Source organism: Paraphaeosphaeria sporulosa, assembly GCF_001642045.1.
Source record: "Paraphaeosphaeria sporulosa strain AP3s5-JAC2a unplaced genomic scaffold CC84scaffold_4, whole genome shotgun sequence".
Classification (NCBI taxonomy): Eukaryota; Fungi; Ascomycota; class Dothideomycetes; order Pleosporales; family Didymosphaeriaceae; genus Paraphaeosphaeria; species Paraphaeosphaeria sporulosa.
In genome coordinates, this window is record NW_017253363.1 from 220296 (window position 1) to 244148 (window position 23853).

The 23853-nt window shown below is 50.4% G+C and overlaps 10 protein-coding genes across 10 annotated transcripts; 5 read left to right on the forward strand and 5 right to left on the reverse strand.

The window, feature by feature from the left end:
• Positions 1-182: 182 nt before the first annotated feature.
• Positions 183-575, forward strand: CC84DRAFT_1215668 (uncharacterized protein; the record flags this gene model as incomplete). The annotated part of the gene is made up of 1 exon (XM_018182732.1): positions 183-575. The coding sequence occupies one exon, from the start codon at positions 183-185 to the stop codon at positions 573-575; it is 393 nt and encodes a 130-aa protein (XP_018036984.1).
• A 1779-nt stretch (positions 576-2354) lies between these two features.
• On the reverse strand, positions 2355-4023 carry CC84DRAFT_1162977 (iron permease FTR1). Its single transcript, XM_018178144.1, has 5 exons — positions 3807-4023; positions 3192-3759; positions 3033-3144; positions 2896-2982; positions 2355-2744 (listed from the first exon to the last, which is right to left on the reverse strand). The coding sequence occupies exons 1-5, from the start codon at positions 3829-3831 to the stop codon at positions 2568-2570; spliced, it is 969 nt and encodes a 322-aa protein (XP_018036985.1). The 5' UTR covers positions 3832-4023; the 3' UTR covers positions 2355-2567.
• A 137-nt stretch (positions 4024-4160) lies between these two features.
• CC84DRAFT_1116341 (multicopper oxidase) lies at positions 4161-6650 on the forward strand. Its single transcript, XM_018175457.1, has 7 exons — positions 4161-4223; positions 4344-5042; positions 5092-5289; positions 5343-5563; positions 5614-5785; positions 5833-6044; positions 6098-6650. The coding sequence occupies exons 2-7, from the start codon at positions 4410-4412 to the stop codon at positions 6480-6482; spliced, it is 1821 nt and encodes a 606-aa protein (XP_018036986.1). The 5' UTR covers positions 4161-4223; positions 4344-4409; the 3' UTR covers positions 6483-6650.
• Positions 6651-8186: 1536 nt separating this feature from the next.
• On the forward strand, positions 8187-8817 carry CC84DRAFT_1047752 (uncharacterized protein; the record flags this gene model as incomplete). Its single annotated transcript, XM_018173432.2, has 2 exons — positions 8187-8368; positions 8598-8817. Coding segments are annotated over 2 exons (402 nt in total), but the record flags the coding sequence as incomplete, so codon positions are not given.
• A 108-nt stretch (positions 8818-8925) lies between these two features.
• Positions 8926-9419, reverse strand: CC84DRAFT_1088765 (uncharacterized protein; the record flags this gene model as incomplete). The annotated part of the gene is made up of 2 exons (XM_018174272.1): positions 8926-9213; positions 9267-9419. Coding segments are annotated over 2 exons (441 nt in total), but the record flags the coding sequence as incomplete, so codon positions are not given.
• Positions 9420-10576: 1157 nt separating this feature from the next.
• Positions 10577-12300, reverse strand: CC84DRAFT_609901 (uncharacterized protein). Its single transcript, XM_018186877.1, has 6 exons — positions 11857-12300; positions 11701-11808; positions 11491-11649; positions 11245-11438; positions 11111-11190; positions 10577-11052 (listed from the first exon to the last, which is right to left on the reverse strand). Exons 1-6 carry the CDS (start codon positions 12004-12006, stop codon positions 10742-10744), a joined length of 1002 nt encoding a protein of 333 aa, XP_018036989.1. The 5' UTR covers positions 12007-12300; the 3' UTR covers positions 10577-10741.
• Positions 12301-12493: 193 nt separating this feature from the next.
• On the forward strand, positions 12494-14127 carry CC84DRAFT_1241238 (S-adenosyl-L-methionine-dependent methyltransferase). The gene is made up of 4 exons (XM_018184049.1): positions 12494-12916; positions 12965-13300; positions 13352-13881; positions 13939-14127. Exons 1-4 carry the CDS (start codon positions 12689-12691, stop codon positions 14099-14101), a joined length of 1257 nt encoding a protein of 418 aa, XP_018036990.1. The 5' UTR covers positions 12494-12688; the 3' UTR covers positions 14102-14127.
• An 85-nt stretch (positions 14128-14212) lies between these two features.
• CC84DRAFT_1241254 (putative O-methyltransferase) lies at positions 14213-15617 on the reverse strand (the record flags this gene model as incomplete). Its single annotated transcript, XM_018184050.1, has 3 exons — positions 14213-14405; positions 14456-15315; positions 15372-15617. 3 exons carry the CDS (start codon positions 15615-15617, stop codon positions 14213-14215), a joined length of 1299 nt encoding a protein of 432 aa, XP_018036991.1.
• A 577-nt stretch (positions 15618-16194) lies between these two features.
• On the forward strand, positions 16195-17815 carry CC84DRAFT_1087918 (cytochrome P450; the record flags this gene model as incomplete). Its single annotated transcript, XM_018174223.1, has 6 exons — positions 16195-16335; positions 16437-16895; positions 16946-17088; positions 17135-17263; positions 17288-17564; positions 17615-17815. The coding sequence occupies 6 exons, from the start codon at positions 16195-16197 to the stop codon at positions 17813-17815; spliced, it is 1350 nt and encodes a 449-aa protein (XP_018036992.1).
• Positions 17816-19638: 1823 nt separating this feature from the next.
• On the reverse strand, positions 19639-23636 carry CC84DRAFT_1116347 (putative WD-repeat protein). Its single transcript, XM_018175458.1, has 3 exons — positions 23487-23636; positions 21858-23424; positions 19639-21809 (listed from the first exon to the last, which is right to left on the reverse strand). Exons 1-3 carry the CDS (start codon positions 23588-23590, stop codon positions 19755-19757), a joined length of 3726 nt encoding a protein of 1241 aa, XP_018036993.1. The 5' UTR covers positions 23591-23636; the 3' UTR covers positions 19639-19754.
• Between the last annotated feature and the right edge of the window lie 217 nt (positions 23637-23853).

The following is a 23853-nucleotide window of genomic DNA, read 5'->3' on the forward strand; positions in this document are numbered from 1 at the left end:
CTGAGACGCGGGCGTGCTTGCCTCCTGGCGCGACCCACGACGTGTAGCGTGAAGTGAGTTAAGCATGATTGGCACCGCGCCGGGTTTCTTCTTCCTTCTTTACACCGGCATCCGCACCACGCATGCACGTCTGTTTCGCCTTCTTTACTTTCTGCTCTAGCTGCTCATCTCCTCTGTTCACCATGATGGATTTCGGCTTCGGAATCATCGTCAAGGCGTACGCTGTCATGCTCTGCGGTTCGGCCTCGCGGGTTTGGTCCCTCGCGATGGAGGTCTTCTGGAAGGCCATTTGCCCTTTCTTGATGGTAGCGCTGCTTGTGGTGCCGGTGTACCTCGTCGACATTCGTCTGGCGATGTCGCTGATGGCCACATCGGATCAGTCCGACGATAGTTGGAACCCGTACGCCATGACTGAGAAACCGAATACCACTCAGGGTATCGTGATCGCGGTCATAATTCTCCCCTATATCTTCCGAGTTGCCTGGATTATCCCGCTGTCCTTTTGTCTCTGGTCGCACTATTGGGTCGCTTTCGAGCTTGGCAACCCCGTTCGTCGATCCCATTCCTCAACTTGAACGTCATTTCAAAAACCCCCACTGTAGGGCAGGACGGGGAAGAAGACCCGAATTACTCGAAGGCACTGTCTATCCATGAAGAGTCTTTTGGGCACAGCAAGAGAGTCGAAATCGCGTTGGGGTAACGACAGAAGATTCGTGACGCACGGCGAGCTTAATGCACTCTTCACTGTTCGCTCTTCTACTTCGCACTAGGTGGTGACTTCACGATTTACGGGATCCAGGTGCACGTATCCAAAGGCACATCACAAACCTCCAATGGCAGAGCGGTATGTTGGCCCAACGTCACGATACTACTGCACGAAAAACCAGAACATACGATGCCCGTAGTATCCAGACAGCATGCAACACTCCAGTCAGAGCAGTCCCGATGTTCATGTTCAACACGGAAGTGCATGGCACAAGGCCATCGAACAAGTTCTCAATACGCATGCACAGGTGAAAAGTTCCTTTCTAGGATCGGCCAGAAGGCTTCCAAAGTGGACAACCTACGAGTTAGTCATCGACATTCGCTTCGCTAGAGATACCAATCTCTATATTTAGATCTGCGTAGACGCGGAAGTTCAGGTGCCATGTGCTGGATTCTCGGCTTCGAGATCCTTGATAGAGCAAACGATCGCCAGAAGTAATTGCCACTGCGGCAGAGGCTGGGGACTATGCAATCCATGATAGTCGATACTGTCACCACGAAGTCAGCATATGTAGAGACACATCACTGAGCGGGAGCAAATTCTTCGACGTTGAAGATGCTGGTGGATACCACGCCGACCCTCTTTGTCATCTGGCAAAGAGACTTACCAGATAAAGTATTTGTCATGAAGCTGTCACACAACGCCTCTTGGTCAAATTCATAAGGGCCAACACAAGGGCCTCTTTCTGGCTGCGGTATCGTGCCTACACGTGCCAAGGGCTCAGAAGAAAAAGGACCCAACCGCGTCCTCGAGTATTCGGAGACGCTCGAGGAAGGAATCTCGTCCATCACGAAGAGTTGTGTCTTGCATTCATACTCGAAAGGCTTCCAGCGGCGCAAACAGGTCGCCCTGGACTACATCCAGCTCGGAGCACTGAGGGAACTAATGATGCTATCACATTCAGGATGCACGCCGCTTCGAGGTCCACTCCCTTGGCTTTTGTTTGGCGCACGAACCATCCAGTCAAAGTATTCAACCCATCTGCATCCTATCGCAATCCATCACCAGAACCGAGCAGCTAGTCGCAGAAATCGTGGAACCATTTACGGCATTCGTGCACGATCTCGCTCCTGTCGTCGTGATTGCAGGTCGCCTTGACGCATGGCAAGATTTCGTGCTCAACAGCTATTTTCACACCGCCGTGCTTGGTGTGGCAGCACTCGCGCTGGGGGTACAACTCGACATCAAAGTGCTGGCCCCAATAGTTCCTCTAGAGGAGAGAATGGAGAGAATGGAGAGAATGGAGTAAATGGAGTAATTAAAAAAGGAAAAAAAGAAAAGAAAAGAGACAATACGAAACGGGACACTTTGTCGAGCTTCACGTGGATATGGTTGCCGCGGTTGGCGGATAGAACGATTCGGAACCGGATGAGGAGCATTGGGGGACGATGTAGCATGGGACGGCTTGGGTTTACTTACAACGCAGTCGAAGTGCGACATTTTGTCGATTTCGACAGGGGTGTGGTGGCCCGCGTGGGGATGGGAGGGCACGGCCACCGTGGTCGCGACGACGAGGGAGAGGAGGGCGTGGGTGAGATTCACGGTGTTGATGGGTGATCGTAGAGGCACATAATATGTCGTGCGTGACAGCTAGTAATGGATGTATTTATGATACCTGAGGAAAGAAATGGATTCCTGAATGTGTGGTGAACTCGTTATGTTGAGGGTGGGCCGAGAGCGTGCACTGTGGATTGGGGATGGGAAGTGCGACACTAGGAGACATAGTCAAATGTGGATGATGAATTGTAGTGTAACCTGAGTTGCCCCCGGGTGGCCTATTGGGGCGGGCAACTATGGTCCTTTACGCTGCCTTGACCGCTTTCTTCTCACTGATGTACATGCGTAGGAATGCGACACCAACGCCAATGCAGTATAGGTTGTAGGAGATGACGCTGCCGTAGGTGGCTGAGTTCTGCCAGCCGAAGATTGAGTTGAAGACGCCCCACCAGCCGCCGCCGTCGAGCTGGGGACTGCAGCACTGTTGTCGCGAATGTTAGCACATTGTCATTGAGTCAAGGATACATCGTTCTAACGAGACCTTGCATCAAGATTGTGATACAGTGCTCCACCTCGATGTCATGGTAGGTGTATACATTCGTGAAATAGGCATTCAAGGCACTGCAACTTACATTGACATGCCAGACGCTCTGGCGAATGTCGTATGACCCGGGCCCAGCACCTGTCTCCGCTGCGTCACCACCGATTGCAACATTCCACTGGATCGTATAAGCAAAGCTCTTCGTCAAAGAGCTGACACATGACTTACCGCATAGTTCTCGAAAAACCAGACGGACTTGCTCAACAAGCCAGCGGCTATCAGATACAAGAAGCAAGTCGACGCAACCAGGAACATTTGCAAGGATCCCGCATTGCCTCCTCTGTGAAGTGTCAATATGCGACAGGTACTAAATGCGAAGTGCCTTACCTGTATAGGAGGTATCCAATCAGCGCACCAACGCCTAACCCACATGCCACAGCCAGCGGGAAAGCAGTCGCGGGGAGCCCAAGACCGGCACCGATGATGAAGAGCACACCCTCTAGTCCTTCGCGAAGCACCGTGACAAAGGGTAGGAGGAACATGGCGTATTTCTCTCCGAGGAATCGGAGACCCCTTGGCGAAGATTCCCCGGCGCTGTTTGCATCGAGAGCGGCCGCAATCTTCACTCGCCACTTATCTCGCATCTTGGAGATCCGGAGCAGCGCTGCACCCATGACCGTGATGATTGCGGACGCAATGAGGCTGAAAACGCCTTCCCAGATGTACTCATATTGCGAGAAGATGTCAGACTGCAGGTGGTAGAAGGTGCCTATGATTGCGGCACCAAACACGATGCATATTGCGACGCCGAGGAGGACCCCGAGCCAGATCTGTCGAACCAGCTTGCGGTAGACGGGCTTGTCATTTTCCGAGGTCAAGGTCTGCTTCAGGAAAGAGAGTAGAACCGACACGATGATGCTGGTCTCCAGGCACTCGCGCAGGCAGATAAAGAAGACTAGTCTGTTCAGTACAGGCCGGTATGCATTCTTTTGGTCTACAGACCTTGCGCGGCAAAGATTTGGACCATAACGGTTGTGTGAGCGTGCAGCTACACAGGAATGAGATTGATGCAGGTGGTAAGCAAAGTCGCGAACGGTCCTGCACACCGTGCTTCTTATGAAATGTCGCCGCAAATCGCTCTATGCACCGCTACAAACTCACGTAAATGCTCCTGGGTCGGCAAGGATGTCAAGATGCGATATTCGGTGGCATGATGTTGGTAGGACGTGCCGAGCGGGGCACCTCGGATCTCAAGCATCAGATAAGATTAGTGCCGCAAAACTCGTTCACCGTTTAAGCCTAAAACAGAGACATCGGATAAAAGTCGGATCTGATAGATCGACCTGCAACACGTAACACGCCTGCCTCACAATGCCTACATCTACGCTCAAGCCTTGCCGGTCAAGGGATTAGGTCCTGGTAAGTCACGAACTCAATGCGCCAGATGATTCGAGCGCCTCGGGAGCCAGAATCGATGGACTTTGCGATCGCGCCCCACCTCTCCGCTTTTCGCCGTGGAAATGAGCTAAGAACGCCCAGCATCCAAGCCTGGTATTGACCATTTCACATCGACTATCGACCTCCTTCACTGCGCCATCCAGCGCAATGCTAAATGTGTTGTGGTTGTTGCTGGGTTTCCTCCACAGTGCCGCTTGCACGAAGGTGACGCACCGCGAGTTCAACGTCACGTGGCTGAATCGGAACCCAGATGGCCTGCACGAAAGGCCCGTCATGGGTATAAATGGTCAATGGCCTATACCAGCTCTCCAAGTTACAAAAGGCGAACGAGTTGTGATCAAGGTTTCCAATCATCTGGGCAACGAGACGACCAGCTTGCATTGGCATGGCCTTTACATGAACGGTACAGCGTACATGGACGGCCCGCCAGGTGTAGCACAGTGTGAAATTCCGCCTGGCGATAGCTTCGTGTACGACTTCAAGATTGACCAGCCAGGGACGTACTGGTTCCATTCCCACACCAGAGGTCAATATCCCGATGGACTTCGAGCTCCCCTCATTGTGCATGACCCAGAGAATCCATACAAGGAGGACTTCGACGAGGAGGTTTTACTTTCCTTCTCAGATTGGTATCATGATTTGATGAGGCCACTCCTAGCGTCTTTCATCAGTGTCACGAATCCGACTGGCGCTGAACCTGTGCCAAAATCGGCTTTGATCAATGACGGACAGAATGTCACTGTTGCGGTTCAGCCGGGGAAGACGTATTTGATACGAATGGTAAACATGTTTCCAGTCGAATAGATGGGATCTTCGCTTAAATTGGCAGGTAAACATGGCTGCTTTTGCGAGCATGTATGTGTGGTTTCAGGGCTGCTCAATGAGGGTCGTGGAGGTTGATGGCATATATACCGAAGCTGCGGAAGCAGAAATGCTCTATCTCACGGCTGGTCAACGATACTCTGTTATTCTCACGGTCGAAAGCGACGGCGTGACCAATATTCCTTTTGTTGCAAGCATGGACAAGGTATGTTTATACTGTATGTTCCGGAGATGATCCTCCAGCTTACGGGTCCAAAGGAATTATTCGATGAAATCCCGGATGATCTGAATGCGAACGCCACTGGCTGGTTATTACTAGACAGCTCCAAGGAACTACCAGCACCGATAAAAATGGACGTCTTTGAGGCCTTGGATGACATGTCACTTCGACCATTGGACAGTTTGGCTGCGCTTCGCGAGGTCGACAGGACAATCACACTGGATATGAAGATGGACAACCTAGGGGACGGAGCCAACTAGTAAGGATCGGCTTTCATTCCACCTGAACGATTCTAACGTGTCTACCCAGTGCTTTCTTCAACAACAGTACATATGTGGAACCGAACGTTCCGACCCTTTACACGGTAATGTCTTCAGGCGAGTATTCTAGCAACCCCATTGTGTATGGCAGCCACACCAACTCCTTTGTGCTACACGGGAATGAAACTGTTGAAATCATCCTGAACAATAATGATGATGGAGTACGTTGCAATCTCAACCTGTTGACAAGGTAGCTGATTGTGGATAGAAACACCCATTCCATCTCCACGGACATGCCTTCCAAGTTATTGCACGCTCCGAGGAAGATGCAGGAAGTTATTCGGATGATGCCGATGCAGCAAGCGCACCAGCTGTGCCCATGCGGCGTGACACCGTGCTAGTCGAGCCCAATGGTTATGCGGTTCTGAGATTCCGCAGCGACAACCCTGGTGTTTGGCTCTTCCATTGCCACCTGGAATGGTGAGGCTTCTATGTCTAATACCGATGGACCGGTCATTGACTCTGATTTTCAGGCACGTGGCCTCCGGCCTTATCGCGACATTCATCGAAGCACCGATCGAGCTCCAGAAAACGGCCGTCATTCCTCCCGATCACTATAATATGTGTACACGAAACAAGCCCCCTGTTCCTACCTCGGGGAATGCCGCCGGGAACGTGGACGATCTGCTTGACCTCAACGGAGAACCTGCTCCGCCGCCACCGTTACCCGCTGGATTCACGATTAAGGGGATTATTGCCCTAGTCATTAGTATTCTCAACGGGCTTATCATGGTGGCGATGATTGCGTGGTACGGCATGTTGCAGAGCCCGGCCACAGAAGCCGCTGCAGGAGATGCAAGTGATAGTCCGGAGGGGGAGAACCAGCCTCTTTTAGCAGGTCCCGGGTCAAGACAATAGCGAATAGATGAGTCTGCCTTGATAGCTGAGACAATTCGTCATAGAGAAAATGCACCCTTGAGATGTGAACCAAGTCCAGGTCTCCAATCGCGGATGCTTGTGCGTGGTACAATCTTGCGGTTGGCTGAGAATAATGCCAGAAGATGCAATGTTACTGCAACACATTCCACCCTCGAGCGACCCCGGTTATATGATTGATCGACCCGATAAACCCGTTGAGGGCGCAACAAATCCGACCACATCGCTAAGCCCTGTAATCCGCTGCAGACTCTCGTACGAAACGATTTCCAACTAAATGGTAACACCCCGCACAATACCTGCATTCAAGGGTACGATCCTTCCTACCGAAATTTTGTGTTTGAGCCTTCACTTGTTCCTCTTCCAACGCGGGGTAGCGCAGATCTATCCTTCGGTCGGAGTCAAAGCGCATGTTGGCCCCCAAATAGTTAATTTCGACGGAACGGCGAAGGGCTTACGTCACTTGTCACATATCGCTGACCAGACGGGAGAGAATAAACGAATGACTGTATCTTATACGTAGCTACCTGCAGTATAGTATAACTGTGCCCCTATTACTTCTGCGCACTTCAACTATCCTCCGGTGTTTTTTTCACTTGTCGTTGATGGCGTGGTAGGCGTACACCACATCCTCGTCGCGATCGACATCAGGGTAGACGATCCATTCGTCGTTATCTAAATGCTGAGTCAACAATGGGCATGAGGTGGCTTGAAATCGCCCCACCTGGCGTAGGCTCGGCCCGAACGGCTACATGCTCTAGCACTAGATGTTAGTGGAACGCCTAGATCCGCCTGCATGGCGAGCTTACCATCGGAAGGAACGGGCGCAGCCAGAATCAGGGTGAAGAGAAAACTCAAGATCGCAATGGACTTCATTGTGGCAGTAGAGGATAGAACGACGTGTAGCTACTGGGGATGTTGGCAAACGTTCAGTGGAGGTGTTAGCGATGATAGCCAGTTGAAGTCTTATTTATACCACTTATTTATACCATATCAATACACCCTACATGCGTGTATTAAGGTGATGATAATCAATTCTCCATCGGGCAGGCTTCCTAATGTGATGTTGAAGATGCGTCGCATGATCTCCTGGTCAGATCGGCGGCGACTGCCCTGCACGCCTGACATCGGTGTTGAGAATGTGCTTGCTTTTGCATGCATAGAAAGCTATAATTCTACTGGTCTCACGGTCACCGAGCCGATATTAAGGCAAAGGGAGTGAGTGAGTTTGTGGTGTCCGGTCACGCATGCATGCATGATCCCCTTGCTTTGGGCTTCGCCTTGATTTTGCCGCATACGAGACAGACTTGTGCTGTCATAGTACAAGCGGCGTGGAAATGAGCGTTGGCTGTCGTGTAAACGATTATGAGCTTCTTCCAGCTGATACGACACTCTGTGAGGCACTGAGAGGGTAATTGTTGCCGTGAAAAACATGAACTTTGAGAAGGAGCCGTTCCTCGGTGATGATGGAGCATCGACAGGTGAACGGTTGACTGCTCCATTTTGGAACAGTGTGCGAGCTAAACTATGGTTGCTTCTCCATATGAGTCTCATCGCGACATACACTGGGATTTTCGTGTGGTCAACAAGAAAGAATTGTGCTTTCCAAACTTCCCTTCATCGTACGTGGAACTCAGACGACTTCACAGCCTTCTGATAGACGTGCTGATACAAATAGCCATCAACGGCCTTGGAGTAGCTATAACTCCTAAGCCCTACGACGATTTCGAGCAGTCACCTTACGCTGGACTTCCATCATCATCAATCGATGCAGCATGGCACTATCTACTCGAGCCAACAACCATACGAGTAACTCCTGGAGAGCTGAATCGGAGCAATCAGACCTCGGTCCCACTCCCAGGAGGAGGGTATATGGCCTGGCTTGGTGTCTTTCATGAGCTTCACTGCATTGTAAGTTTTCAGTTTTTGGCATGTAGCAACTCGACCTAACGAGGCACGCAGAAAATGGTGCGACAGTGGGTATACCGTGATCACTATTACCCGAACATTACCGAAGATGAGTTTGAGGAATCGAGCATCCACGCTGGTGCGTGAGCGACTTCAACTTTAGTGCCGAATTTATGCCACGGCTAACAGCAATTTAGACCATTGTCTGGATATTTTGAGGAGTGCCGCCTTGTGCCATGGCGACACTACTCTCACTACATTTGGTTGGACAAACAAGTCAAAGCCTCAACTGAATACACGTCCCATAAATCATAAGTGCGTGGACTGGAAGCAACTTGTTGTGTCCGTGGAGGATCGGGTGGTTCAACGGGAAGAAATGGAAGCGATGGTCAATCCAAACTTGCAGTAATATTTGAAGCTATCTTCGTGCTACACTATTCAATAATGAGAACTCAATCTTGAAGAACCCATTTCCGTCTCCACTACCGAATACAATTCTTCATATGATGTCTGACAATTAGACTATCTGCTCGACATGTTGCTTCCTCTGCTGTTCACTAGTCCATGTTTTCAATTGCTCCCAGTCCCGACACTGGTGCATTGTCCTGAATCCATGAACCCCATTGATCTTCTCGTCAACGACCTCCAGAGTTGTATCCGCTTGACACATGAGTGACTGGCGGACAAGGTCAATGCAATGACGTATATGGCTCTCTTGAATATCCACCGGAAGATCTTCGTCCACCAGCTTATGACCTTGAACGGCGGCATGGTGGCTTGCCCAGTAGCCGCCCCGCAGCGCGTTCTGCAAACTTGTTTGAGTCTACGAGCCTGAAAATTGATCTCTGGAGTTCTTACCAAGCAATGAAGCTGGTGAAACACTGAGAATGTGCTACGAGTCGGGGCGATAACGGGATGAACGAAGAAGCCTCCCTCCTCTGGAAAGATCTCGCGCCACGCATGGTTTGTATGATTAGACGGAGGGTAAGAAAAACTGCGATTGTAGCGAAAGGTGTGGTCGATTGTATCAACTGAGGCTATTGGTCATCGCATACCAGCTTAGTCGGGATTCGTTACTCACGATGAACAGTTTGGTTCTTGACGTGAAGGTACGCGACTCCTTCTGCGGCCAAATATCCAAGTGTGCCTGCTATGAAGCATAATGACAACATAAAGAGTTTGTAGTAGAAGGGTCTCTGTTTTGCAGCAAAGGTCGTCCCATCATCTATCGAAGGAATTGGGGAATACTTGGTCCACTGGAGGATACCCATGATGATGGAGGTGAGATAACAAGAGAGTATTCTAAATGCGAGTCGTGATCTTGAGATTGACGAAGAGTAAGATATGGGCATGCGAGAGACCCTGAACTACTACCTCGAGCAAAACATGGCAGTGTCGCGAAATCAGTATCCATTTACATCGCTATGCATACATTGATTATCACGATATGCACTATTTCGGAACGAAAGAGTTTCTGAGTGGAGCTTTCGGCCCCAGGTCTGCATATGTGGACTTACATCCAAATGCAGGTGGCTAAGACGTAGGCATTGCAAGGCATTGCAGCGCATTGCCGGGAAAACGCCTCTGGCCTTTTAGCCAATCAACTGTTCACTCAACGTCGCGCCCGTTTCCAAATCCGGCCGGAGTTCGTACTAAAGTGCGCTGACCTGCGATGCAGCCTCGCTATTAGCTTGATCCACCCTAGAGCGGCTCAGGACCCCTTCGTCGATAAGAGATTACCCGACCTTCCTTCACAGGACTACTCCGTCCCAACTCCCCTGGTCTTACATGTGTTTATCCAGTAAGCTCAGTTGATATGAGAGCAGTAATATGATGATGTAATTGTGCATCGAAGGCCAGCTGACGGCCTCCCCGGACAAGGTTGTGATTTTCCCTTGTGTCACCTTCCACGCAATCCCTCACCCTCAAGAGCTTACGCACGTACGCGAGCGCCATTCCGCTTGTTCTTCAACGACTCCGGGATCCACACACGGCACCTTGCATTCCGAGCTTTGCTAAATCGAGCGATCCGGCAATTGGTGCGAAAGGCCTGAAAGCGGACTTTGAGGATTCTGCATAGATTGGTTTTGAGTGTCGAAATTCCATGCTCTGGAAAGGGTTCAGATTATCAAAGGTGCTACTTGACGTGTGTATACGTATTGAGATTTGCATAATACAAAGAGTTTACTAGAGATTTTGCCATCGAGATATACATATATTTCGGTGAGTCGTGTACGACCAGTGACCCCATCGCTGGAGAGGAAAGACAAAACGATTATTGAACGTATCTTGCCATATTTACGCTTGAAATTTGCTCGGGTGGGGGTATCATCTTATTGAGGCCTGCCCATCTCGTATTCATCGCTGCATACCTGAGATTCAACAGTGTGAAGTTTGTTCGGCTTCCGAGTTGTAGTCTCAGCTCCCTGTGTGAGATCGGTGGCACTCTCTCCTGCTAGTCGGCGGCTCCCGCCACTTCTGTTGCTGCCAGACCTCAGGCTCACCATTGAGAACATGCTTCGAATGACTGTGGGAAGGCCGCGATGTTCTTTGCGCAGTAAAGGTGCAAGAGCGGGCAGACAGGCAGCGATGAGCGAGTTGCATGGTTCTATGATAGACCAAATGGTGCAATACACCGTTGTAGCTACGGTAATTATTAGCGAGTCAGTTCGACGATATAAAGCGGTCCCATTCCAACGTACAAGAAAATGTGTGTTGTAGTGGAGTAAGATCCATCAAGCGCCTAAAGTAAACTGTCCGTACGATGGAGGCAATGATACTACTGCTCGATGGATCAGCCTTGCGACATTTTTTCTTTTTTTGGGGACCAACATACAAGAAGCCGAGACCGAAGATGCCTGCGACAAGGAACTTGCGTGTCCGGCTAATATGAAGATTCTTTATGACAGGCAACGGGAGACACAACGTGGCGACATCTTGGGCAAAATTGAGGATCGAGTTGACAAGCAGCCACACGGGATAGTTGATCGGCTGCTCGAACTGGTAGACGCGGTATGCAGCTAATGTTCCCTATAGCTGTATTTAGAATAATATGGATGACTGAGCACTTGGATGGGCTTACGATTGCGGAGGTGAGACCCCAACATGTTGTAAAAGCGATGAGTATGTTGTCTGCGATCTTGAATTTTGGCGTGGGAAACACTCGTTTGTAGAAGAACAGTAGGCCTAGTCGGACTAACGTGATAGAGACAACCCACAGTACCTGGCTCGCCCAAATGACCTTAGCACATTAGCATCGCTGATGCGTTAGGTAAAGAACGAGGTCGAATACCTTCCGGAATGTGAAAACCTTGGAGCCTTTCAGATCTTGGATCGGCCACCCCAACCCACCATCAACGGCTCCATAAATGATCAGACCACCGTGAGCTACGATGATTATCTAGTCCATGAGTAAACGACAGTGCAATCATTAGTTAGCATGACTCACAAGACCTGCAAGAAGAAACCATGCATCGGCTGTCATAGGTTGCTTCTTCAAACTTTGTGCATATTGGCGAAGCAGAACAGCAACCACCGCCAGAAAGGTGAAAATAGCACAACACACCACTGATGCAACAGAGTAAGAGGAATGCATCATGTTCGATCCGAGAACTTTCGCTCAAGATAGTTCGCGCAGGTGACCAAAGGTCAAACAGAGTAGGGAAACTAGGTTTGCCGACGGAGAAGAAGTTCGCAAAGCTTAGTGGCAGCAAATCGGTCGTTCGAAGGGACAATAAGACACTACTCTTGCCACCGGGGCGGAAGGACCCGCGCAGTCAAAGCTTTTGCGGTTGGCGCTCGTGCGACAGGGTAGACGTGTATCTTCGCGAACCATTGGTAGAGGCTTAATGAACATGCAACTGCATTAATCCGAAGTCCGACTCGCCCGAGAGGTGAGTTCGGGACCCAAAGGTTTGGCTCTACGTACAAAAGAGGGGCTGGGACCCGACCTTCGGGGAAGGATTAACTTTCATGCATAGTCTGGGGTGGCGGGGAACGTCAGCCTGTGCCACACAACTGCGGCAGGGCCAACGATGACTGCAGCTATCCCACATTTTGCTTGTCTTCCATATCTCCCACGCACCATTTCGGATAACACGCATTTCCAGTGGGATTTCAGGGTACTGGTAGTCCCCCCTTATTTTCGCCTTCGTGTACAACTTTCATTGCTAAGTTGTGCAAGTGGGCTTACACAGCTTAGACATTCTAGCCTGGAATAGCAGACTTATTACCCACTCTCCGCGCGATCTAAAGCAACAAATTGAGCCTTGAAGTTCGTTATGGCTTCGCGAGCCCGGCAGCTAGTGGAGATTCTTTCTCAAAGTATCTCCGACATCGAGGACTTTCTCAAGACTCAAGATGCACCAGATCTCTCGATCGAACAGGATGTGCCTTTGAGTTTCCACGCAAACCCAAAATTTGCTTCGACCAAGGATGCCGCCCTGTTGGCTTGTAAGGAGCTTTCAACGCTGCTAGGCGGTTCTTTCGCCGCCATAACCAATCAAACGGTAATTCTGATACTGTGCATGGAGACTCTCAAGCTGACCCTTTGATAGACTAGCGAATTTGCGAATACGCAAGCGATCTGCCGCTTCAAGATCCCATCAAGCTTTCCACCCGATCGCGATCACGCAACATACGACGAGTTGGCAGCGAACAGTGGTCTTCCAGAACCTGAGGTACGACGCCTAGTGCGTTCAACATTGCCTTCGTACATATTTCTCGAGAAAGAGACGGGCATCGTGACTCGCACTGCAGCATCAAAGCTGCTAGCCTATAATCCTCTTATGGTCCAATGGGTCGAGATGACTGCGACCGAAATCATGCCTGCGACACTGAAGATCGCCGATGCGATGGAAAAGTGGCCACAGTCGGGGGAACCACATCAGACGGTGAGTTTGAATTCCTCGCTTGGATCATACGCTGACCGCCTTGCCATAAAGGGTTATAATCTTGCCAACAACACCGAAGACTCAGCGTTCACACACATGGCAAAGTTTCCTGGTCGCCCTGAGCAGTTCGCTCAGGCGATGTCCCTCTTTAGCATGGGACCAGGTTATTCTCCCAAGTGGTTACTAGAGAACTATCCTTGGGATAGCTTGGAAACTGGCACTGTTGTTGACGTCGGTGGCTCAAAGGGTGAGTATGGTATCGCCATAGCCCGGAAGTATCCTCAGATCAAGGTTGTCATCCAGGATCTGCCAGACGTGATCGAAAAAGCCCAGTCGAGCGCACCGGCAGATTTGGGCGACAGAGTTGAGTTCATGGCCCATGATTTCCTTACAGATCAACCTATTAAAGACGCAGACGTGTACCTTATGCGCTGGATCTTGCACGATTGGTCAGATGCGTATTCGATCCGCATCTTGCGCGCTCTCATACCAGCATTGAGAAAAGGGGCTAGGATTGTACTGCACGAGTACATCGTGCCTGAGCCGGGCAAGACGTTAACCCTGCAGGATAGAACTCTAAGGTATGTGATTTTGCTGTTGTAAATATCTACTCAAACCGCCACTAAGATCTCGCGCAGGATATTCGACACCGCTGTCCGAGCTCTGACGAATGGCAAGGAAAGAGAAGCGAATGATTGGAAAGCGCTTTTCGCCGAAGCAGACAGCAGATTTCAGATATTGAGCATTGAAAAGCCACCCGTGTCTAGCCTAGGAATCATTGTGGCGCAGTGGGAAGGGTGAGTCAGTGCAGTCACTGGAAGTTGAGCGAGTTCAAGATCGAACTCACTTGAGTGCATGTAACGGTGATAGAACATGGACAATAACCACTCTCATTTGCAATCTTCTATGGATCTATAGTGACTCTTCAAACGTCACAGTGGAGCCCTCTGTCCAGACTGCTTCAATCACTGATAGTACAGAGCCAGGGGAACAAGTGATTCTCCGTATATGAAAGCGGGTGTCGGCAGCGGCGAAGAGAGATTCCCACTCTTTTGCATCCCGTTCTTTGGAATTGAACAATTGCTTCATCGTTAGATCATAACCTCTATACCATGTATTAGCATTGTTCACATGGATTGGCAGTCATGAGCTAACCGTAAAAGCCGTTCCTGAGAAGCAGACAGCACTTTTGGTGCAGGCATGCAGACTTCGTTCAAAATCACTTTTGAACCACTCTTCAGGGCTGGGATGATACTGCGCAGAATTCTGATGCAGTACTTATCGGACCAGTCGTGAAGCACCGAGCGGAGGAGGTAAACGTCAGCATCCAGCAATGGTTGTGGAGAAAACATGTCGTGGCTCATCAACTTCAGGCGACCTTCTAGGTCGTGAGGGACCTTGTTTGATTCAATGACATTCGGTAGGTCCTGAACCACTGCTGTCATGGTCGGAAAGTGGCGCAGAATTGCGGTAGTGATAGCTCCGTCTGCACCACCAATGTCGACCAGACGTTTCGGCACAGGTTCTGTGTCCCATTGTAAGTCTTTCAGTAGATGTGATACGCCTGTCTCAGGTGCAGCTTGCAAAAACTTCATCGCGTTCGTAAAACGCTCAGCTTTGGCTGGGGTGCCTTGCAGGAACCCGAAAAGCGTTGGGTTGGAGCTTTGGGAAAGTGAAAATGCGGTCTCATTAGGCTCCTCCGAATTTGGCCATCTCATCAGGGCGTCGACGGTATGTGGAGATGCTGGCCATACCTCATCGCAAAAATGGCCGATCCAGTCGTTCACTAGAGGCATTTCAAGCATGCATCTCGACACTGCAGAATGGCTAACTGAACCGTTCGAGGTCTCCCTGAAGATATGGAAGGCAATTGCTAAGCGCAGGAGGCGTCGGATGGCATCGACCTGGACGTTGCATCGTTGAGCGAGTTCTTCGTAGCTGACTTCTTCATCTGCTTGGATCTTCGATGCGACCTGATACTGGTTGATGAATTTAATACTCGCAAGTATGTTATGCTATTAGAGGCGTGAGTGGGATTGTAACGCAGCCGATACTTAGAAACACTACGTACAGTAGGACTGACCAAGCCTACAAGGTAGCTGAGAGGTCCCGTGACTAGATCATGAAGCTCTGCAGTCGCATCCAGGAGTTCGGCCCGAGCCTTTTGAAGATGCGGTGGGAGATCCAGAACAGGAAGTGCTCCAGGGGCAAAGGAGAGCTCGGGAAGGCCTTGTGCAGCTAGGTATTGGCTTATCTCTGCAGTATTCTGGCTAATCGTGGCTGCGAGAGATTCTGCTTTGGGCTGAGGCTTGGACATGATGAGGGTATTTCCGATGAGCGTGGGTAAATTGTGAAAAGAGAAGAACCACCACTTCACGAACGTTGCACAATATAGCAACTGTCGATTGGCGCGACCAGTCTAGAATTGGAAGAGGAATCTCACTATGCATCCATATTAGATTAAAGCGCACGTTGCAGTAAATCCAATGTCAAGACAGGGATCTGTCAAAGTCCGAAGGTAATCGCCAATCATCTCGTTGCTCGCGTACCCTGGCGCTGTATATGCAATGATCCTTGTGGTGCAGCAAAGGCTGACTTCTAACAGCCTGCAGCGGCCCTGCAAGTCGGCCTTGAAGAATTTCGGGGCCGCGTCCTTGGTGGGTCTTAATGATCAACTCCTGGGCCAAGCTTTTTCGGTGGAGACATCTTTTCGATTCAATTCTTCGACGAACATTATACTACAGGACTCAATCAGCATGTTAGCCTCGTACATGTTTGCGGTACTTGTCCTTGGCCTGACTTACGTCTTGGTTGTAAATAGATGGGTACGTCAGAGGGCTATTCCGGGTCCTCTTATTGGCCGATGGACCACCTATTACCGTGTTTGGCTTCTCATGTGGGGAGACGCTCCTCGCAGATATGCCGAATTGCATCGGAAGTACGGCCCAATTGTTCAGACAGGTCCATACCACGTCTCAATTTCTGAGTCTCGTTGGATACCAGTCGTCTATGACTCTAAACATCAGTTCCGAAAGGTGAATACATGCCGGTTCAAATGTGCGCGGGGGTTCGCCGCACAGATACACCGGTTCCTGCCCGACGCTCGTTTGTGAAGCGATCGTTGACTTGATTGTAGGGCAAGTTTTATGATGTATTCCGTCCACTTTACAAAGGCAAGCCGCTGGATACGGTCTTCACCACCTCGGACCCAGCACTCAACAAGCATCTCAAACACACGCTTCTCGTGAATCTGCTGAATAAGCCCCAACTATTTTCCAAAGAGATTGACTACAGCGTGGACGTCTTCATAGAACAAACTAAAGCAGCCAAAGGGGACTCGATTGACTTCTCAAGTTGGACCTTTTACTGGGCCTTCGATATGACGTACGCGCTGGTCTTTGGAGACCACTTTGGATATATGGCGTCGAGGAAGGACTTCAATGGAATGGTTTCCTCGTTCAAAACAATTGTCCGTTCCGCCGCAGTCCTCGGCCAGGTTCCCCAGTGGTGTCCGGCAACTCTAGCCAATAAAACCTTCATGGGATTCTGTCGCAGTTTTCGCAGTTTTCCAGACCCTACCATCCAACTTCTTGAGGTACGCGAAGATTCCTCTTATTTGAAGGTTTTTTAATAATGTGCATCTAGGAGATTGAAAGGAAAATTCACAATCACGACACGCAATCGCACTCGTGTGGCAACTCACTCCTTTGCCGCGTGCTCTCAGACGGTAAACACAAGCTTGAAGAGAACGCGTACGACGAGGCAGTGAATGTGCTCTTTGAGGCATTGTGAGTGAGTCATCAACCGTTGTTCCGAGCTAGCTGACGCGCACAGTCTTGCTGCGGCGGGGGAGGTAGCGGTCAGCCTAACGACCATCATTTATTGTCTTCTCAAGGATCAAAGGGTCTACACCAAGTTAGCAAAAATCGTGCGCTCTAATACAGATGCCGATCACACCTATGTGTAAGCTGTGATGGCAAAGCTCAGGAGCGTCAGGCTAATTACCCGAATCAGAAATGCTGTCATAAAAGAGGCCCTGAGGGTTCACACCTCGAACAGCCCTCCTATCGAGAGAGTGGTGCCCGCCGGAGGTCTGAATGTCGATGGATATTTCGTTAAAGAAGGAACTGTGCTTGGGATACCTCAATATCTAGCGCACAGAGATCAAGCAGTATTCGGAGCGGATGCCGAGCACTTCCGTCCGGAGCGCTGGCTTGAAGCAGACGCGGCTACTGTCAAATCCATGGACCAGAATTTTATGACAGTAAGTATCGGACGGAATGACTTAAACGATAAGCCGCTGACTTGAATAAGTTTGGCAAAGGGTGCCGCGGTTGCGTGGGCCGAGAACTCGCCATGATGGAAATGCGCGCCTTCGTTTTTAAGGTTCTAGGAGAACTTGATGTTGAGTGGGCATCCAGCACAAGGCCCACGACTGCTAACTATTGGATGATGGAGTACTTCAATTTCCATGTTCGGTTCACCGATGCGTCGTCGATGAGAGGAAGAAGTTGAGTCGCTCTAATAGCGTCTGGCTTGTGACTTCATAGAATAGCGCTACAGTGCACGATGTGCGGGCAGTCTTCCGCGTGTTCCTTTGCACCAACCCACTCCGTACAAGATAAATAGGCGTTGCGTCCCAATTTCGCATACTGAGGCAACTGCCCTTCCCTTTTTTCTACATATAGCATTGCCCCCAATGCTTGTGTGTGCTCTCATAGAATAGGAAGGAGCTTGCCCATGTTAGAACTAGCGCGGAAGGTGATACGCTAGACACGAGCTCGTCTTGTATCAGCCTAGCGTCTGAGCACAACCCATGGTAGCAACTCTGACTTGAAAGGAGCAAGAACACAGACCAAGTGTCATGCTGAAGTACGCTAGAGGTCATTCTTATTTACACCAGCCATCTTAGGCTTAAATTAAAGCCAAATGCAACCTTCTCGATCATGTCTGTCAATCGAGCATCCATTGACAACCTCGCTTGGGATACGAACTAAATCTAACATCCGTCCCTGGGTTACCGGACACCCCCTGTGACCGGACAAACCATCGGTACTTTGACTTTTGCCAGCTGGAAAACCCATGCGCACAACGAATATTACTATAATTCCATGAAATTAGTCTGTTATAACTAATGCTGAATGCCCATGATCCACCCTTCCCCAAAAATTACGTTCGCATGGTCGCCTCCGAGCCTGATTTGTACAGCGCCTTCTTTCGCGCAGTAACAGACCTCGCTTCCCACAACGCCAACCTCAAGCCTTTATCGCTCCGAATTGTCGCAGAATAGCATTATCTTAGCCTGAAAACCTCCCTCTAAGGCTCGGAAGTCATTACTAGCCTTGTGCACGCTATCGCAGGCAAAATCATCTAGCCGATCGGTACCTTCTTGGTCGGCGCTATTATGTTTGTAGTTAGTGCCAGAAGCCTTCCATGTATTATGTATGTATAGTATCTTACAAAGCCCGTCCATAAGGTGGCACACCTTAAACCACTTAATTTTAAGCCACGATCTCTTCGCCACATTTTTAATCTTAGGATCACGTGCTGCGCTGACATAGCACTTGTCTTGTTGTTTTCGTCTTAGCGCCTTATACACCTTTCCCACAAAGCTAACCTAGCGATGCACTTTAAGGATTCTGAGCGCACGGCCGCTTAAAAAGCGCTTTACCAAAATACGTAACTTATTAGCGCTTTCCAATGGCGGTACATGTAACGTTAGCTTAGAAAGTGGCGATCTCATGGGTCGTAGCTACATGTACCTCTACCCCCCTATTATCTATACATTTCGAAACATCTACAAGGTCATGGCTAGTGCGGGTCGGCCGTCCTCCCTGCTAGAGGTGGCGATGTGCCGACTCTATTGCCACCCGACCCTAACAAATCGCAACCGAGGTACTACTTTTTTTAAATTATACCTTTAATAATTATTCAGCATATATCAAGCGCTTGTGTCGAAAGACTGGAGGTTTTAGCCGTCGACACCTTGAGCAAATGATATGTACGTGTTGTTGCTTCCATATGCAGAATATGACCGAGCCAGATCAATGAAGTGTCTGGTGTCGTGACGCCTTGCGCGCCTTGATCAAGCCCTGTATACACGTTTCATGCTCTCCAGAAGCATATCTTATTAGTACCAGATACCAACACAATAAGAACAGTCGCATACCTAGCATCGAATTGTGTGTTAGCGTTCCGGAACATCGTGCTCAGCGGCAATGCTAACGTACATGGCTCCAACAAGGACCAACTCCATCGTCCTCGACCTGAGTCAACTTGGACAAGATAGAAAGATAAACAATCGTAGATATCATGATTATGACTATCCGAATCCATTTGGTGCTTGTAATGTTGCAGATTACGACAGGTATCAGCAAAAGAGACGCTATCAAGGATAGCAGTTCCGTTTCTGTCGCCCAAAACGGAGGTGTATGGGGAGAGCCAGCACGATATGTCAACGAGCAAATTCCATGAATACCACCCGACCAGCCGGAAGCCCCAGAGCAACAACGTTCCTATGAAAGGCTGTGCAACTTGGCCGATACTCGGGAGGAAGCCAGAGCAGACTCTCCGTTCCTCGAGTCACCCACTGCTCTTTCACAAATATGCCCCGTGGAAGATTCCGTAGAGAAATAATTCCGCCGACGGCCAAGGAAGCAGGCAGGGTAGGTAACAGTCCTACCTCAGTCTCTAGGAATCTTCCATCATATGAGAATGAAAGACTTTCAATAATGGCATCAACTTCAAACATCTGAAGCACCACCCCAAAGGCGGATCCCCACAGCATGATGGTCCGGTCCCACGACGCCGACGCCAGCAGCCTGCCGTCCGGCGAGAATGCTATAGCCCTGACGGAATCTGAATGGCCCTTGAGTGTCCGCAGCAATGCTCCCGTGCCTACGTCCCACATCTTGACAGTATTCTCAATTGATGGCAACGCCAGCAGCTTACCGTCCGGCGAGAATGCCACAGCCTCGAAAGAACCCGAATAGCCCTCTCGTGTTTGAAGCGCCGCTCCAGTGGCAACGTCCCACAGTACTGTCTGTTTCCATGATACCGAGACCAGCAGCTTGCCGTTCGGGGAGAAGGCAACAGTATCGATATGTCCAGTATGGCCCTCAAGCGTCTTTAATACTACCCCTGAGCTGGCGTCGCGCAACCTGATGATGCTGTCGTTCGATGCTATCGCCAGCAGTCTACCGTTCGGCGAGAAGACCACAATATGGACACAGAGAGCGAACCTCAACTCAATATTGCTTTGCGTGAATGAACCTGAATGGTCTGCGAGCGTTTGCAGCACCACTCCTGTGCCTACGTCCCACAGCTTCACCGTCTGGTCATACGACGCTGACGCCAGCAGCTTGCCGTCCGGTGAGAAGGCTAGAGTGTTGACGGCATGCGAATGGCCCTCAAACGTCTGCCACACTGCTCGCATGCCGATGTCCCACAGCTTGACCGTCTTATCGTCTGATGCCGACGCTAGCAGCCTGCCGTCCGGCGAGAAGGCTACAGCATTAACCAATCTTGAATGGCCCTCGAGCGTTTGTAGCACTGCTCCTGTACCTGCGTCCCACAGCTTAATAGTCCTGTCGTTTGATGCTGACGCCAGCAGCGCTCCGTCCGGCGAGACGACCACGTCTGAGACTGAATTTGAATGGCCTATAAGCCTCTGAAGCAACACTCCGGTGCTGGTATCCCATAAAACGACTTCCTTCCTGTCCAACTTTCCTATGAGCAGCTTTCCGTCTGCCGAGAAAGCCATAGTGTGGACTAATCCCCAATTGTAGTGCCTCTGCAGCACCGTTTCAGTGCCGGTGTTCCACAGCTTGATCGTCTCCCCGTCCACCGACGCCAGCAGCTTGCCGTCCAGCGAGAAGGTCACAGCCATGACAGAGCCCGAATGTCCCTCGAGCGTCTGCAGCAGCGCCCCTGACCAGGTATCCCACAGCTTGACCGTCTTGTCGTCCGATGCCGACGCCAGCAGCTTGCTGTCCGGCGAGAAGGCAATAGCATCGACATAGCTTGAATGGTCCTTGAGCGTCTGCAGGACTGCTCCTGTATCGGTGTTCCACAGCTTAACTGCCATATCCTCCTGTGCTGACGCTAACAGCTTGCCATCCGGCGAGAACGCAATGACGCGAATGTGAACCGAATTACACTGAAACGTTTTCATCAATGCCCCTGTCGCCGTGTCCCATACCCGGACCGTCTCGCAGGACGCCGAGGCCAGTAGCTTACCGTCCCGTGAGAAGGCGATGACGCTGACGGAATCTGAATGCCCCTCGAGCGTCTGCATCACCGCGCTCCAGTTATTCTGCACCCTCGGCAATCGTTGTACCCATCGCGGTATACAGTCTCTGAACTGCTCTCTTATTATGCTCATCGTTGGCGCGAATACAAGCGCGCTGCTGTATATTTGGAGCGGGGCCTGCTCAATTGTTTGTCTGCTAGATAAGACAAATCGCCTAGCGTCCTGGGCATATTGGGACAGCCGGGGGCATTCATGCTTCTAAGACATGTATCAGCAGTACATATTGCCGTTGTTGAAGCTGCTTACCGCCGCAGTAGACTCTAGAACCATCACTGCATGGATGCCTTGAGAGACCTTGCCCATCCATCCGAGGACCTCAAGCCAGTGAAGTAGATGCTCCTTTAGGAAAACGTGTATTTCGTCTTCGTCGCGAAGATGCGCTCTGCTCTTCTGAAGATGCTCGACCCAGTAGCGGCATGCATACTGAAGCTCTGGTGAGATGAACTGCTCTATTCGGCTGCTCTTAACCTTGGCTGCGAGCATACCTGGAGCATTCAGCTCACAAATATCTTGCTTTAGATATGTCGACAAAAGCCGGAGGCAGCTATCGACTAGAATACGGTGTGCCTGCATTTCGTCCACCCAGAAGCTTAAATCCTTGCACCTGTCCCTGCTAAGAAGATAGTCGCGGAATGAAGGGTGGTGTAAGCGAAGGGGTTGCATGTGGTCCTTCGGAATGTCTACCACGGAGTGCAGATCCTCCAGCGTCTGATTAATATCGTCTTTCGCTACATGTAGCAGCTTGTGTAGAGAGTGTGCGGAAAGGGGTGAAATGAGAACGACAAGGCTTCCTAGGATCTGTCTAAGCATATTAAATGACTCCTCCTTCTCCTCGTCAGAGTACTCGGAGGACACGGATTGACTCAGAACGGTTGTATAGATCTCGTCGAGGTGCTTCTCCGGTTCAGTCAAGGTGTCGCCGCTGCGCTTGAGAATCGTATTAAGCCGTGTTGCTGCGAATCGTTTCCCTTCGCGGATAAATCGACAAGCAGTTGCGGCCCAGATAAACAGTCCACATGCAATCTTGACCAGTTTTCTGACGACGTCTTCGCCCGGCCAATCGGCAGCCAGAGAGCGTTCCTGGCGGATAGCTTTGAGATTGTGTTTGAGGAAGACGGTGATGTCGTGGTCAATAATCGATGGTGATACGTTTTGGAGTATAAAGTATTGATGCTCGTCTGGTATCTGGCAAAATCCATGCCTAATAGGGATCTCGGGTCTACTCGTCAGGAATACCCGTAGCCGTACCCTCTGCAACGACCGAACCTCGGAAAGAAGATGGAGGATGATCCGAATGTCGGCTTCGTCGGCGCACTCATCAAGCGCGTCAACTACAAGAACGTAACACTTCTCGCAGCTAGGGCTGTCTAGCTTCGACAGTGGACGTAGTACAAGCTGATGCCACTGTTCACGGAGCGATCGACTTGCAATGTCACTATATCCTCTGATAGCATCGCAGATATGCTGGTGAAGCGTAGGTATGTTGCTTGCAAGCTGGCATGCAAGGCTTGCCACAAACTTGCCAGCATGTCCAACATCTCCGCCACCGCGTGAAAAGAAAAAGCTGGCTCCTAGGCATCCACGTTGAGATTGTTTTTCCGCAACAGTGCGAGCAACTGTAGACTTGCCCGTGCCGGCGAAGCCATTCAACCAGAAGATTGTCCGCTCATCTTGTCCATCAACCCAGCTGTGTATTCTATGGAGAAGGTCTACGCGGGTATCGGGGAGGCAGGTGGGCTCGTGTCGTTTCGTATACGAATTGAAAGGCGCTTCGACAGCATAAGGTAACTGCTTGAGCGGGTCCTTATCGTATCTATAATGAGGAAGTCCAGTCAGTAGAGCTGCCGCCAAATTGGTGAGCAAAGCTAAACATACTGAACGATGAAATCTCCATTAACATTGTTCTGACCGATCTGGGCTCCAATCCTTCCTCCTTCGTTGGTAAAACTGACCGGCCGAGGTTTTCGGGAGCCGCTCATCGCCAGAAAGAGAAGTCACGCGCCCTACTGAAATCGTTGCAACGAGCTGTGCATATGGAGAGATCGATAGAGGCTGCTGGAAAGACTATTGTCGCATTCATAAGCGGTACGCAGGCCCACCCGCGTTGTTGAGCGACTTGGCTGCGTGATCGCACACCAGGGATAACAATGAACCAATCAGATTCCGCCACATCTACCCCGCGGAATCAGGCATCACATGACTGCTATCGAGAGGCACATAAAAAGCACCTCTCTTTTAGCTC

What these genes read in the sequence shown, in the direction of transcription:
- CC84DRAFT_1162977 (XM_018178144.1), bottom strand. Translation starts at nt 3,831, where the DNA reads ATGGTCCAAATCTTTGCCGCGCAAG. An exon ending in CCAAATCTTTGCCGCGCAAG is followed by an intron (nt 3,760 to 3,806) that starts GTCTGTAGACCA and finishes TGAACAGACTAG; the next exon opens with TCTTCTTTATCTGCCTGCGC. An exon ending in GGTTTTTCGAGAACTATGCG is followed by an intron (nt 2,983 to 3,032) that starts GTAAGTCATGTG and finishes TATACGATCCAG; the next exon opens with TGGAATGTTGCAATCGGTGG.
- CC84DRAFT_1116341 (XM_018175457.1), top strand. Translation starts at nt 4,410, where the DNA reads ATGCTAAATGTGTTGTGGTTGTTGCTGGGTTTCCTCCACAGTGCCGCT. An exon ending in AGACGTATTTGATACGAATG is followed by an intron (nt 5,043 to 5,091) that starts GTAAACATGTTT and finishes TTAAATTGGCAG; the next exon opens with GTAAACATGGCTGCTTTTGC. An exon ending in TTGTTGCAAGCATGGACAAG is followed by an intron (nt 5,290 to 5,342) that starts GTATGTTTATAC and finishes ACGGGTCCAAAG; the next exon opens with GAATTATTCGATGAAATCCC.
- CC84DRAFT_609901 (XM_018186877.1), bottom strand. Translation starts at nt 12,006, where the DNA reads ATGATGCATTCCTCTTACTCTGTTGCATCAGTGGTGTGTTGTGCTATT. An exon ending in GGTTTCTTCTTGCAGGTCTT is followed by an intron (nt 11,809 to 11,856) that starts GTGAGTCATGCT and finishes CTCATGGACTAG; the next exon opens with ATAATCATCGTAGCTCACGG. An exon ending in ACTACAACACACATTTTCTT is followed by an intron (nt 11,053 to 11,110) that starts GTACGTTGGAAT and finishes TAATTACCGTAG; the next exon opens with CTACAACGGTGTATTGCACC.
- CC84DRAFT_1241238 (XM_018184049.1), top strand. Translation starts at nt 12,689, where the DNA reads ATGGCTTCGCGAGCCCGGCAGCTAGTGGAGATTCTTTCTCAAAGTATC. An exon ending in CCGCCATAACCAATCAAACG is followed by an intron (nt 12,917 to 12,964) that starts GTAATTCTGATA and finishes ACCCTTTGATAG; the next exon opens with ACTAGCGAATTTGCGAATAC. An exon ending in CTGCAGGATAGAACTCTAAG is followed by an intron (nt 13,882 to 13,938) that starts GTATGTGATTTT and finishes GATCTCGCGCAG; the next exon opens with GATATTCGACACCGCTGTCC.
- CC84DRAFT_1116347 (XM_018175458.1), bottom strand. Translation starts at nt 23,590, where the DNA reads ATGAGCGGCTCCCGAAAACCTCGGCCGGTCAGTTTTACCAACGAAGGA. An exon ending in AATGGAGATTTCATCGTTCA is followed by an intron (nt 23,425 to 23,486) that starts GTATGTTTAGCT and finishes TCCTCATTATAG; the next exon opens with ATACGATAAGGACCCGCTCA. An exon ending in TTCTAGAGTCTACTGCGGCG is followed by an intron (nt 21,810 to 21,857) that starts GTAAGCAGCTTC and finishes TACATGTCTTAG; the next exon opens with AAGCATGAATGCCCCCGGCT.